An 11715-nucleotide genomic window follows, 5' to 3' on the forward strand; every position below is an offset into this window, starting at 1 on the left:
ACCCAGAAATTAAAGAAGAGCTTAAACAGTTCATTGAAACCAATGAAAATGAAAACACATTGGTTCAAAACCTATGGGATACTGCACAGGCAGTCCTAGGAGAGATGTGCATAGCCACCCAATCCTCTCTCAAAAATTAGAGAAATCCTAAATGCACAAGCTAATCTTACACCTAAAGGACCTAGAGAAAGTACAGCAAATGAAGCCCAAACCAAGCAGGAGAAGAGAAATAATAAAGATTAGAGCAAAAATCAATGAAATAGAAACTAGAAGAACAGAACAAATCAATGAAGCTAGAAGCTGGTTCTTTGAAAGAATTATTAGGATTGATAAACCTCTGGCCAGACTTATCAAAAAGAAAAGAGAAAGGACTCAAATTAATAAAATCATGAATGAAGGGGAGAGATCATGACTAATACCAAGGCAATAGAGACAATTATTAGATCTTATTAACAGCAGCTACATGCCAACAAACTAGGAAATCTGGAAGAAATTGATGTATTCCTGGAAACTTATAAACTAAGACTGAGACAGGAAGAGACAATCTGAACAGACCAATAGCCATCAAGGAATTGGAGCAGTAATCAGAAACCTCCCAAGTCCAAGGTCTGATGAATTCTGGGGAGAATTCTATCAAATATTTAAAGAAGAAGTTATACCTATTCTACTAAAGATGTTTCAAAAAAAATTTAAAAGGGAGAAAAAGAAAGAGAGAAAGAAAAAAAGAGAAAGAGAAGGAAAACTTCCAGATTTGTTCTATGAGGACAGGATAACTCTGATCCCAAAACCAGGCAAAGACCCCATCAAAAAGAAGAATTACAGACCAATATCCCTGATGAACATGGATACTAAATACTCAACAAGATCCTAGCCAATAGTATCCAATAGTACATTAAAAGGATTATTCATCATGACCATGTGAGACTTATTCCTGGGCTGCAAGCATGGTTCAACATTCACAAATCAATCAACATGATAGAGAACATTAATAAAAGAAGATACAAAAACCATATGATCCTGTTAATTGATGCAGAAAACATTTGACAAAATATAGTGTCTTTTCTTGATTAAAACTCAAAATTTAGAGATATAGGGAATATTCCTCAATATGATAAAAAGCATCTATTAAAAAGCCCACAGTGAATATCATTCTCAATGTGGAAAAACTGAGAGCTTCTCTCCTAAGGTCAAGAACATGACATGGAGGCCCACTCTCATCACTCTTGTTCAACATTGTACTAGATGTCCTAGCCTCAGCAATCAGACAACAAAAAGAAATCAAAGGCATTTAAATTGGCAAAAAAGAATAGAGCCAAGGTATGTTTCAATGGTTGAATGGATAAAGAAGATGTGGTTCATATATACAATGGAATATTACTCAGACTTCAGAAAGGATGAATACCAAACATTTGCATCTACATAGACAGAACTGGATGGGATTATGCTAAGTGAAATAAGTCAAGCAGAGGAGGACAATTATCATATGGTTTCACTCATATGTGGAACATTAAGGAATAGCACCAAGGACCACAGGGGATGGGAGCAAAAACTGAATGGGAAGAAATCAGAGAGGAAGACAAAACATGAGAGACTCTCGACTCTGGGAGAGAGAATGATGGTTATAGAGGGGAGATGGGTGGGGAATGGGGTAGCTGGGTGATGGGTATTAAGGAGAGCACATGATGTGATGAGAACTGGGTGTTACCCATAACTGATGAATCATTGAACACTACATCAAAAACTAATGATGTGGGGTGCCTGGGTGGCTCAGTGGTTAAAGCCTCTGCCTTCAACTCAGGTCATGATCCCAGGGTCCTGTGATCAAGCCCTACATCAGGCTCTCTGCTCAGCAGGGAGCCTGCTTCCTCCTCTCTCTCTGCCTGCCCCACTGCCTATTTGTGTTCTCTGTCTGTCAAATAAATAAATAAAACCTTAAACAAAAAAAACTAATGATGTATTATATATTGGCTAACTGACCATAACAATAAAAAGTGGAAACAAAAAGAAGATATACCTCCTGCTTCAGGCATAGCAAGTAGCACAACTTGGACAAGGACTTGGCTGTCTGACCTCAAGGGCTATATGGGTACCACTACTCTAAAGGGCCTGTCCACCTCTGAGGATCAGAAATGTAACTTATGTGTAGCCTAGAATTACTGCCCCATTTCTTTTCCAATTCATCTGTCCCTCTTTCATTTCCCACGTTGTTCCATAGTCATCCTCCTCCAGGAAGTATCTCTTGATCAATACCTCTCTCTCAGTTTCTACTCAGACCTTCCCTTCCAGAGTAATGATGTCTCAATCCTTATCCAGCTACTGATTCCTCCTATTTTATTTCATGTTTTCCCCATGTGGGGTGTAAATTCTCTCTCTCCCCAAAGAATCTTAGATGTTCTCACATGGTTTTTGCACCACTCTCTTAAAGCATGAAAAAGAATAGGTAAGTATATGGGTAATCACACCCCTCACAGGCTTATCTGCAACCACCTTCTTCCTGTTGGGAAGAAGAGAAATTCATCAGGTAAGAAAACATCTTCCATCTCTCCCTCCTAGGGCAGGCCAGGTACAGATAAACAATAGAAAAGCACTGGCCATTCTATGCCTGCATAAAACCCTGGCATCTTCAGATAGATGCATGTTGTGCCCACACTAGAACCAATCTCAATTTCAGGGATTCTCTGGAATGGGGTAGAACAGGCTGGGTCTTCTATCAATTACAATCTTTCTAGGCCCTGCCCACAAACCATGGGAAGAGACAGAGCAGGACCAGGGGAAGTCACATGGGGCATTCTCCCCCCACCCCACCCCCATGGCTATATTTTCCATGAGTTCTTGGAATGAGCAACACTGTTCCTACTGGATTTAGAGGAAATGTAGAACATAATCCTCCCCTGAGCAAGATTCCACTGTGATGGAACAGATAAGATAATCACCAGAACTCAGGCATAGCCACACAAAGGAGAACTAGAAGTGCCTCGGTATAGTTCTAAATGTTGGCTATAGACAGCTCTGGATGGAGCTATAGACAGCTCTGGATGGAGAGAAATGTTGTTTGCCAAGGAAGTCTCCCAGAATACAGTTTTAAAGGAATAGTACAGGGCTAGCCTGAAGGAAAGGAGAATTTTCTGTACCAAAGAAATGTGTAAGACTCAGGTCAATTTAACATGGATTAATTTAATGCCCCTTATATGCCTGTCCCCCAGCTGGATGCTCTGGGAGAGTTAACAAGATACACTCCTTACCTATGATGTATAATCAGGAAAACAACAACAAGACAGATAACTGTGGTACTATTTTTTTATTTCATTTTATTGAGGTATAACTGACATATAAAATTGTAAGATATTTGAACTGTACATTGTGGTGATTTGATAAACATATACATTCCAAAATGATTCATTCTGATTTCTCCAATGTAAAAGGATAAATGATGGTATTTTAATCTAAGCATTTCATTAAATGAAGGTAAGTGATCAAAGGTCGCCTTTGTTTCCTTCCCTTTATCTTTACCTGTGGGGAGCTTCCAGTGGAGCTTTGGTTTCCCAGGACCAGGAATATCAGCATCACCTGGGAACTTGTTAGAAGCTCAAGTTCTGGGCCCCACCCAGACTTCCTGAATTCCAAACACTGGGGATGGGAGCCCAGTAACCTGTGTTTTCACAAGCCCTCCAGGTGAGGTGACACCAGCTGAAAGTTGAACATCACCTAGCAAAGAACTATTCCTGGCCTCCATCCACCCCTCCCTCTCTCACTTTGACTTTGATTAGTGGGTTGAAGAGATAGCACTGAATATTCCCAGTTCAGCCCCTTCCAGTTTGGGGGGATTTCTTTTCTTTTCTTTTCTTTTCTTTTTTTTTATCCAGAACCAACCTGCTCATAGGACACATGCAGTCCCACCTGTTCATACAGAAGAAAAACTAATAAAAGCAGTTTCTCTCCTATGTTGTGAGGAGGGAGGTGCTCAGCACTCCTTGTGATGAGGAAGAATTCTGTCTAATTTAGTGATGCAGGATTACCAAGCCAATTGGGCTGCAGATCTAAAGCTGAAAATGTAATCGTCTGTCTCTATGTCATGATTATCAGTTGGTCCCAATCTACAGCTCCAGCAATGGGTTATAATGAAAAGTGGGAAGGATGCAGGTTCATATCATGTGCACCAAAGAGACCTAGTTGAGAGAATAACAGGACAGAAGAACCAGAGGAAATCCTAGAATTTTTTAAGGAAATGGAACTTGAGAAATGATCAGTTGTGACCTCTCCTGTAAGCAGAGCATGGGAGGAACTGAGCAACTTGCCCAAGGTCACATTGCTAGTTAGTGGTGGAAACAAGACCAGAACCCAAGACACATAGATCTCAGCATGCACTTTTTGAACAGGTGGACCAAAGCAGTGCTCAGAGAAAAGTTGGATCCAGTCCACCTGTGCATTCTATGTTGCCCCCCTCACACAGCCAAGGCTCAAGCTACACAGCCTGCTCAGTGTGCTCTGAGCAGTGCTTCCATTTCCTGTGCTTTTCCTGGTGTTTATTTCTCTGCTTGCAATCTCTCCCTGCCACACACGTGTGGTGAAATCCTATCCCTGAAGAGAGCCAACTCAAACGCTATTCCTCTGAAAAGACTTCTCTGATTTCACTAATCAACACTCAGCCCACGCCAGTCACAAATCATCACCCTCTACTCTGAGTTCCCAAGACATTTGATTGTATATTCTTTGTGACAAAACTTTCTACTTTGTGTTACAGCTATGCTTTGCCCTCATATTAGAATATAAGCTTCTTAGAGTCAACAAAACAAAGAGGCAACCCACGTAATGGGAGAAGATATTCGCAAATAACACTACAGACAAAGGGCTGATATCCAAGATCTATAAAGAACTCCTCAAACTCAACACACAGAAAACAGATAATAACGTCAAAAAATGGGCAGAAGACATGAGTGACACTTCTCCAAAGAAGACACACAAATGACTAACAGACACATGAATAAATGTTCGTTATCACTAGCCATCAGGGAGATTCAGATCAAAACCACGTTGAGATACCACCTTACACGTCAGAATGGCCAAAATTAAGACAGTAAACATGTGTTGGAGAGGATGTGGAGAAAGGGGAACCCTCACTATTGGTGGGAATGCAAGCTGGTGCAGCCACTTTGGAAAACAGTGTGGAGATTACTTAAGAAACTAAAAATAGAGCTATCTTATGACCCAATTGCCCTACTTGGTATTTACCCCAATGGTACAGATGTAATGAAAAGAAGGGCCATCTGTACCCCATTGTTAATAGCAGCAAAGGCCACAGTTGCCAAACTGTGGAAAGAACCAAGATACCCTTCAAGAGAAAAATGGATTAAGAAGACATGGTCCATATATACAATGGAATATTATGCCTCCATCAGAAAAGATGAATACCCAACTTTTGTATCAACATGGATGGGACTGGAGGAGATTATGCTGAATGAAATAAGTCAAGCAGAAAGAGTCAACTATCATATGGTTTCACTTACTTGTGGAGCATAAGGAATAACACAAAGGACATTGGGAGAAGGAGAGGAGAAATGAGTTGGGAGAAACCAGATAGGGAAACAAACCATGAGAGACTGTGGACGCTGAGAAACAAACTGAGGGTTTTGGAGGGGACGGGGGTGGATGGTTGACTCTTCCTGGTGGTATTAAGGAGGGCATATATTGCATGGATCACTGGGTGTGGTGCATAAACAATGTATCTTGGAACACTGAAAAAATAAAATAAAGTTTAACAAAATTCTAAAAAAAAAAAAAGAAGGAAACTTCAAAAAAAAAGAATATAAGTTTCTTTAAAAAAAAAAAAAGATTTTATTTATTTATTTAACAGACAGAGATCGCAAGTAGGCAGAGAGACAGGCAAAGAGAGATGGAGAAAACAGGCTCCCTGCTGAGCAGAGAGCCCAATGCTGGGCTTGATCCCAAGACCCTGAGAACACGACCCCAGCCTAAGGCAGAGGCTTAACCCACTGAGCCACCCAGCTGCTCCAGAATATAAGCTTGTTAAGGGAAGGGCATTGTTTTATCTTTTTTTTTTTAAAGGAATGTATTAATTCATTTGAGAGGTAGAGTGAGAGAGAGCACAAGGCAGAGAGTGGCAGAAGGAGAGGGAGAAGCTTATGTCCCCCAGCAGGGATCCCAATGCAGGGCTGGATCCTAGGACCCTGAAATCACGACCTCTGTCAAATGTACATGGTTAACCAACTGAGCCACCCAGGCTTCCCTTTATCTTTTTTAATTTTTTTTTCTGAAGTATAAAGAACATACAGAGCTTTTATATTACTCTCAGGTGTACAATACAGTGACTCAACAATTCCACATATTTCTCAGTGTTCAAGATTAGTGTATTCTTAATTCCCTTTATTTAGATCACCCATTCCCCTACCCATCTCCTCTTTGGTAACCACCAGTTTGTTCCCTGTATTTAAGAGTGGGTGTTTTTGTTTTTGTTTTTGTTTTTGTTTCATTTTGTTACTTATTTGCTTGTTTGTTTTGACTTTTTTTTATTTTTTTAATTCTTAAATTCCACATAAAAGTGAAAATATATGGCATTTGTTTTTCTCAGACCAACATATTTCAATTAACATTATACCCTCCCACTCCAGCCATGGTTTTACAAATGGCAAGATTCCATTCTTCTTTATAGATGAATAATGGTCCATTGTATGTACATATACACCACATATTCTTTACCATTCATCATAGGTGTGTATATATCTTTGCAAATTCATGTAACAAAAATGCTTTTGCACAGAAAGGAAACCATCAACAACACCCCCCCCAAAAAGCAACCTACAGAATGGGAAAAGACACCTGAAAATGATAAGGGGTAAATATTCAAAATACATAAAGTACTTACACAACTCAATACAAAAAAACAAATAATCCAATCTAAAAATGGGCAAAGACCTGAATCAATACTTTTCCAAAGAAGACATACAGATGGCCAATAGACACATGAAAAGACTATTAGTATTACTAATCATCAGGAAAATACAAATTAAAATTTCAATGAGAGAAGATATTTGCAAATGACACTACAGACAAAAGGTTGATATCCAGGATCTATAAAGAAAACTTCAAACTCAACACACACAAAAATATAATACAATCATATAAAAAAATGGGCAGAAGATATGAACAGACACTTCTCCAATGAAGACATACAACAACATGTGTTGGAGAGGATGTGGAGAAAGGAGAACCCTCTTCCACTGTTGGTGGGAATGCAAGTTGGTGCAGCCTCTTTGGAGAACAGTGTGGAGATTCCTCAAGAAATTAAAAATAGAGCTTCCCTATGACCTTGCAATTGCACTACTGGGTATTTACCCCAAAGATACAGATGTAGGGAAAAGAAGGGCCATCTGTACCCCAATGTTTATAGCAGCAATGGCCACAGTCACCAAACTGTGGAAAGAACCAAGATGCCCTTCAATGGACGAATGGATAAGGAAGATATGGTCCATATACACTATGGAGTATTATGCTTCCATCAGAAAGGATGAATACCCAACTTTTGTATCAACACGGACAGGACTAGAAGAGATTATGCTGAGTGGAATAAGTCAAGCAGAGAGAGTCAATTATCATATAGTTCCACTTATTTGTGGAGCATAACAAATAGCATGGAGGATAAGGGGAGATGGAGAGGGGAAGGAAGTTGAAGGAAATTGGAAGGTGAGGGGGTAAGCCATGAGAGACTATGGACTCTGAAAAACAATCTGAGGGTTTTGAAGGGGCGGGGGTGGGAGGTTGGGGGAACCAGGTGGTGGGTATTAGAGAGGGCACGGATTGCATGGAGCACTGGGTGTGGTGAAAAAGGGGTTTGGATGTGTATTGTGGGTTTTTTTTTCCCCTGTGCATTTTGTTCTGAGATTAAAGTATGCAAAATAAAAAAAAAAATCTCAACGAGATATCACTTTATACCTGTCAGGACAGATAAATAAAACATACAAGAAAAACAAGTGTTAGTGAATATATGGAGAAAATGGAACTCTCATGCATTGTTGGTGGAAATGTCAATTGGTGCACACACTCTGTAACACATAATGCAGGTTCCTCAAAAATTTTAAAACAGAATTACCTTATGATCTAGTAATTCTGCTACTGGATATCATCACAAGTAAGTTCTACATTCAATATGAAGCTTAAACTCACCAGCCTGAGATCAAGAGCCATGCTCTACTGACTGAGCCAGCTAGGCACCTTCTTCCCTAGTGTATATTAAATCAAAGGAAAGGAAAGCATTTTTTCAAGTTTCTTTTAATACTAATTTTTAATATTTATTTATTTTTCTTAATAATTTTTTTAATTTAGTTTTTTTTCAGTGTTCCAATATTCATTGTCTATGCACCACACCCAGTGCTCCATGAAATACGTGCCTTCCTTTATACCACCACCAGGCTCACCCAATCTCCCAACCAGCTCCCCTCCAAAACCCTCAGTTTGTTTCTCAGAGTCCACAGTCTCTCATGGTTCATCTCCCCCTATGATTACCCCAATTCACTTTTCCTTTACTTTTCCTAATGTCTTCCATGCTATTCCTATGCTCCCTTTTAAAGAGGCAGTAGGCTGTCATAGACACAGTTGAAAGTGGACAATTTTTTAAAAAGGAGAAAGAGCAAGGCACATCCTCACTTTACCATAAATAAGGTGAACATCGACACCTAAATCCCTTGGGAGGCCTAGTTCTCCATGTGCAAATGGTACTCCCCATTATTGCATAGGGGAACCAGATGGCACTCAGGCATGATAATGTCAAAACAAACATGTACTGACACTGCTGAGTTCAAGCTCTATAGAGCATGACCCCTTAAGTGGGGTAGAGACCAGGCTTTGCCGGATGCCATAGCTGAAGTATAGAGCAAACCCAGTCAACATCCAGACACCAAATGTGGCCCAGGTGTCAGCTATCATCTGCATCATAAGGCAAACATTCACAAAGATGCTCAGGAGGGGAAGGAGAGGCACACCAGGGACATTAAAGGGCAGGGAAGTGGAGGTCTGTGGCTGTCTCCAGATGACCCCAGTAGTCCCAGTGATGAGCACAAGGGGCAGCACAACATGGTGATCGGCACTGGGTCTCCAGAAAGCAGACCTGGCCAGTGGACCAGCACCAGGCAGAGGAGAGTCAGCAGCAGAATAAGCAATGAAGAGAAAACACAGACAATCTGGCCAGAGAGTGGAGTGGGGGTGAGGCTGCCTGGGAAAAATAGTTCCTGTAAACTCAGCTTCTCCACTGCAGGTGTGGTCCCCTCCTGCATCTGTGCTACATTTCCCCCATTCTCTTACTGCACCTGTGCTTTATTTCCCCTATTCCTCCTCTCAGGCTGATACCTGAGGATGAGAACACAAAGAGCCACCAGGGAATAAGATATGAGGGTCCCAACTGACCTGAGGTCCAGAAGATCAGTGAGTCCAAAGAAGAATACCATGATTGCTGTGACAATGCCAAAGAACACAGTGGACATGATACAGGCATATATGCCAGTACGGATCCTGGCAAGAAAAGGGAACAGGAGGTGATCCTTTGCCATCATGTATATCATCCTACATATGGGGAACAAAAATCCCCAATAGATGCCAACGCAAATACTACAATAAATTGTAAAAGCTACAACATAGTAGGCAGGCACCCAGCCAATATGGATAAATGCCTCAGGAAATGTGCTCCCAGATCGAAGCTGGTAGTAAGGAACCATGAGTGTAAGTGGTGCAGAGACACCAAAATACAACAAAAAGCAGATGAGCAGTGAAACCACAATGCCCTTGGGGATAGAACACCTGGGACTGTGTGATTCTTTGACTCTGGCAACAATAATGCTGAAACCTACAAATGCATAAAAACAAGTAGCTGTAAGGAAATGGTTCAATTTCATTTTTCTGCATGTGGCTGTCCAATTTTCCCAGCACCATTTATTGAAAAGGCTGTCTTTTTTCCATTGGACATTCTTTCCTGCTTTGTCGAGGATTAGTTGACCATAGATTTGAGGGTCTATTTCTGGGCTCTCTATTCTGTTCCATTGATCTATGTGTCTGTTTTTGTGCCAGTACCATGCTGTCTTGATGATGACAGCTTTGTAATAGAGCTTGAAGTCCGGAATTGTGATGCCACCAACGTTGGCTTTCTTTTTCAATATCCCTTTGGCTATTCGAGGTCTTTTCTGGTTCCATATAAATTTTAGCATTATTTGTTCCATTTCTTTGAAAAAGATGGATGGTACTTTGATAGGAATTGCATTAAATGTGTAGATTGCTTTAGGTAGCATAGACATTTTCACAATATTTATTCTTCCAATCCAGGAGCATGGAACATTTTTCCATTTCTTTGTGTCTTCCTCAATTTCTTTCATGAGTACTTTATAGTTTTCTGAGTATAGATTCTGTGTCTCTTTGGTTAGGTTTATTCCTAGGTATCTTATGGTTTTGGATGCAATTGTAAATGGGATTGACTCCTTAATATCTCTTTCTTCTGTCTTGCTGTTGGTGTAGAGAAATGCAACTGATTTCTGTGCATTGATTTTACATCCTGACACTTTACTGAATTCCTGTATAAGTTTTAGCAGTTTTGGAGTGGAGTCTTTCGGGCTTTCCACATATAGTATCGTATCATCTGCAAAGAGTGATAATTTGACTTCTTCTTTGCCGATTTGGATGCCTTTAATTTCCTTTTGTTGTCTGATTGCTGAGGCTAGGACCTCTAGTACTATGTTGAATAGCAGTGGTGATAATGGACATCCCTGCCGTGTTCCTGACCTTAGCGGAAAAGCTTTCAGTTTTTCTCCATTGAGAATGATATTTGCGGTGGGTTTTTCATAGATGGCTTTGATGATATTGAGGTATGTGCCCTCTATCCCTACACTTTGAAGAGTTTTGATCAGGAAGGGATGTTGTACTTTGTCAAATGCTTTTTCAGCATCTATTGAGAGTATCATATGGTTCTTGTTCTTTCTTTTATTGATGTGTTGTATCACATTGACTGATTTGCGGATGAAATTGGACCATTTCCTTACACCACACACAAAAATAGACTCAAAATGGATGAAGGACCTCAATGTGCGAAAGGAATCCATCAAAATCCTTGAGGAGAACACAGGCAGCAACCTCTTCGACCTCTGCCGCAGCAACATCTTCCTAGGAACAACGCAAAAGGCAAGGGAAGCAAGGGCAAAAATGAACTACTGGGATTTCATCAAGATCAAAAGCTTTTGCACAGCAAAGGAAACAGTTAACAAAATCAAAAGACAACTGACAGAATGGGAGAAGATATTTGCAAACGACATATCAGATAAAGGACTAGTGTCCAGAATCTATAAAGAACTTAGCAAACTCAACACCCAAAGAACAAATAATCCAATCAAGAAATGGGCAGAGGACATGAACAGACATTTCTGCAAAGAAGACATCCAGATGGCCAACAGACACATGAAAAAGTGCTCCATATCACTCGGCATCAGGGAAATACAAATCAAAACCACAATGCGATATCACCTCACACCAGTCAGAATGGCTAAAATCAACAAGTCAGGAAATGACAGATGCTGGCGAGGATGCGGAGAAAGGGGAACCCTCCTACACTGTTGGTGGGAATGCAAGCTGGTGCAACCACTCTGGAAAACAGCATGGAGGTTCCTCAAAATGTTGAAAATAGAGCTACCCTATGACCCAGCAATTGCACTACTGGGTATTTACCCT

At 40.5% G+C, this 11715-nt stretch overlaps 1 protein-coding gene across 1 annotated transcript in view; it reads right to left on the reverse strand.

Moving 5' to 3' along the window:
* Window positions 1-8778: 8778 nt before the first annotated feature.
* The window catches only part of LOC132020296 (cationic amino acid transporter 3-like), a 4489-nt gene continuing 1552 nt past the window's right edge, over window positions 8779-11715 (reverse strand). The window contains 2 exon segments of the mRNA XM_059404485.1: window positions 8779-9086; window positions 9089-9874. Of these exon segments, the coding sequence (XP_059260468.1) occupies window positions 8779-9086; window positions 9089-9874 (1094 nt within the window).

Source organism: Mustela nigripes, chromosome 6, assembly GCF_022355385.1.
Source record: "Mustela nigripes isolate SB6536 chromosome 6, MUSNIG.SB6536, whole genome shotgun sequence".
NCBI lineage: Eukaryota > Metazoa > Chordata > Mammalia > Carnivora > Mustelidae > Mustela > Mustela nigripes.